Source organism: Syzygium oleosum, unplaced genomic scaffold (assembly GCF_021117445.2).
Source record: "Syzygium oleosum isolate NSW1041296 unplaced genomic scaffold, Sole_v2.1 Sole_v2.22, whole genome shotgun sequence".
Lineage (NCBI taxonomy): Eukaryota > Viridiplantae > Streptophyta > Magnoliopsida > Myrtales > Myrtaceae > Syzygium > Syzygium oleosum.
This window is the reverse complement of record NW_026607506.1, coordinates 53,554-56,711: the sequence shown is the minus strand read 5'-3', so window position 1 is coordinate 56,711 and position 3,158 is coordinate 53,554. Positions and strand designations below refer to the sequence as shown.

The window sequence follows — 3,158 nt, the reverse complement described above, 5'->3', positions numbered from 1 at the left end:
CTAACCATCATTCTCATGCCTTAGGAGCATTTCCACCACTTGGCTCATGGTGGGTCTAGCATTTTTATCGTCCTCCACGCACTTGAGCGCGACCTCGATCAAGATCTCCATTTTCTTCGGGTCATAATCGCCCTTGAACGCGGGATCCACCACCTCTTCCAGAAGGGACCCCGTCCTCCCCAGTTCCTTCATCTTATTCCTCGCCCATGGGATGAGCCGGACTTGCTTGGCGTCCCCTCCGCTCTCCAATGAGTGGATACTTGTCGTCGGGCTAATTCCCGTCACCATCTCTAACATGACAATACCGTAGCTATAGACGTCCACTTTGGATGTGATGGGCAGATTTGAGACCCAGTCGGGAGCCATGTAGCCTCGGGTTCCTCTTATTCTCGAGAAATCGGAATTCTTCACCTTCCCTCGGTCCATTAGCTTGGAAAGCCCAAAATCCGCAACTTTGGGTTGGTAATTGGAGTCTAAGAGTATGTTCTGAGGCTTCACGTCGCAATGCAGAACCCACTCCAAGCACTCCTCGTGGAGATAAGCTAGACCCCTTGCAGTACCTACCGCGATGTCGAATCGCCTCTTCCAATGGAGCTCAGGTGACGACAAGTTCTGTGCCAGCGACCCGTGTTCCATGAACTCGTACACCAATAGCCTGTGCTTTCCCTCGGCGCAGTAACCCCACATCTCGATCAAATTCATGTGGTTCACCCTCCCGATCGTGCTGGCCTCTGACAGAAAATCGGCCTCTCCAGTTGTGGCATTGCTGAGCACCTTCACTGCAGAGACCCGATCATCCGGCAATATGGCCTTGTACACGATCCCGCCTGCGCCTCTCCCAATCTCCTTGCTGAAATTCCTCGTTGCCTTCTTGAGCTCGCCATAGGTGAACCGCTTGAACCCGGTCGCGGCGTGGAGGTAGGTCTGGTGCGCAGAAGTGACTTCCTGCTGGTTCCTAATCAGGAAGAACCACACCAAGAACACCACCACGATCTCGATCCCTCCGACCACACAAGCGAACCAGAGCATGAAGCTCATCCCCCCGTTTTTGCTCCTGTCCAAGACCTTCACCTCCGGGGAGGGAGAGCAAGTGTACTGAGTTCTCTTCACCAGCTGGTCCTCCGTGAAGGTCTTGTTCTTGGGGACCTTCAGGAAGAACTCGCCGGTGAAGCTGGGCAGGTTGTGGCCATTCAGGAGCTCGATCTTCGGGAAGCAATTGAACGTGCCGCCGGAGCCCCACCGGCTGTACTGGAATCCTCGGCAGTCGCAAAGGCTCAGGCAAGTCTGCCGGCACTTCTCGAGGGTGGTATTGAAGATGACGTTGTAGTCGTAACCATCAAATTCGACGTACAGGAGCTTCACGAACCTGATCTCGTCGGCCACGCACCCATCGGAGAATGTGAAATCGGGCACGCAACCGGCCGACCAGTCGCCTGGGACCTTGGGGACGTACCCAGGCAAGCAGGAGCAGCTCCGGCCCTTGGCCGGGTCGTAGCTGCAGAGGCTGTTGTTGCCGCACAAGCCGTGGATGAAGCAGGGGACGCTGCTGATCGCCTCCCACGTCACGGCCCAGCTGGTCGAGCCCGGCTCGCGGCTGTAGACCCGCAAGTTGCCATCGAAGTCGAGGGTCATCCTTCTCTGCATAGCCGCGACGCCGTAGTCGGAGGTGTAGAGCGCGTAGCTGTCGGAGGACTGGAAGCGGCCGAGCGGGTCGAGCACAGCTATGCGGCTGCTACTGTAGGAGAATCGGCCTTGATCATAGTAGGTGGCCCACGGGACGGGCCAGTACACGCTCGAGATCGAAGGGCCGTCGAAGACGAGGCAGAGGACATTGTTGTTGTCGAAGTAGAGCTTGTAGAACCCGGTCGAGCAGTTGTACCGGCTCCGAGCGGAGATCAGGAACGTGTTTCTGGTGAGTGGCTGCTGAGGGAGGAGGGTGTCGGTCGGCGAGTCGAAGCTCTGCCACAGGACGACGCCGCTGTCGTCGGTGAGGACGAGGTTCCCGGTGTCGTTGAGGCGGAGCTCGGCGGCGGAGGGGGAGCTGGTGCCGGAAGACCAGACTACGGGGGCAGCGTCGCCGGCGTCGGTGAGGACGAGGTTGCCCGAGAGGAGGAGGGAGAAGGTGGAGCGTCGGCCGTTGACGGGGGCCTGACGGTTGGCCATCCAGACGGGGGTGCATTTGGCGCCGGAGCAGGGGGGGTCGCTGAACCAGACGGCGAAGCTGTAGGCGTTGACACCGACGGGGAAGAAGCCAGCGGAGAAGGCGCCAGAGGGGGAGACGAGGACGTCGTCGGGGTTCTCGACGGAGAGGGACGCGCGTTTGGCGAGACTGGGCAGCGCTGAGGTGGAGAGCCGACATGATTGGAGGAAGACGAAGAGGAAGAGGGGGAGGAGGAGCGAGAATGGCGGAGCCATTGGACTCGGCGGCGAAAGACGAGTGCAGTGAATCTCGCCAAGGACGAGATATATATACAGTTGAATGAATAACATGGGATAATTCCCCAAAAAAACCCCAAACTTTAGATATAATCTTAATTCTGCCTCGAACATTTTTTTTATCCCGAAAAAACCTCAAACTTTAGATCTACTTCAAATCGCCTCAAACCTTTTTTTTTATCTCAGAAAATCTCAAATTTTAGATCCAATCCAAATCGGCCCCGAATATTATTTTGTATAAAATAAATCACCAACTTTCAATCTATTCTCAAATTTACTCCCGTGGTCCAATCTCAACTTTACGTAGCATTTCCACATCAACAAGGTAATAATGAAACCGATTTAGGATATGAAAAGTAAGGACAACTAATATCGATTTTGGACTGATGGGGACGGATTTGGGACTAGAGTAAAAGTGGGTAATTTTTTTCTAAGATAAAAAGAAAGTTCGGGCTGGAACTTTAGATAAAGAAAAGTTATGGATATATTTGGGATTGACCTAAAGTTCGAGATTTTTTCTGAGATAAAAAAGTTCGGAATGGAATAGAATTCGGATTAAACCTAAAGTTGGGGTTTTTTTTAAAGGGAATTAAGACGAATAGTTGGTGAAAAATGAATAGACAGTTCCGCATCTAGAAAGGTTTGTTGTCGCCTTTATGGTAAACGTTGATCATGGTACGTGACCGAATTAACGACATGCGCGGGATTGAATTGTCCACATG

General features: G+C 53.5%; 1 protein-coding gene across 1 annotated transcript; it reads right to left on the bottom strand.

Annotated features, from left to right (window-relative positions):
- Positions 1–2,474, bottom strand: LOC115666271 (putative receptor protein kinase ZmPK1). Its single transcript, XM_030588027.2, has one exon. It carries the CDS (start codon positions 2,413–2,415, stop codon positions 1–3), a length of 2,415 nt encoding a protein of 804 aa, XP_030443887.2. The 5' UTR covers positions 2,416–2,474.
- Positions 2,475–3,158: the final 684 nt, after the last annotated feature.

What these genes read in the sequence shown, in the direction of transcription:
- LOC115666271 (XM_030588027.2), bottom strand. Translation starts at nt 2,415, where the DNA reads ATGGCTCCGCCATTCTCGCTCCTCCTCCCCCTCTTCCTCTTCGTCTTC.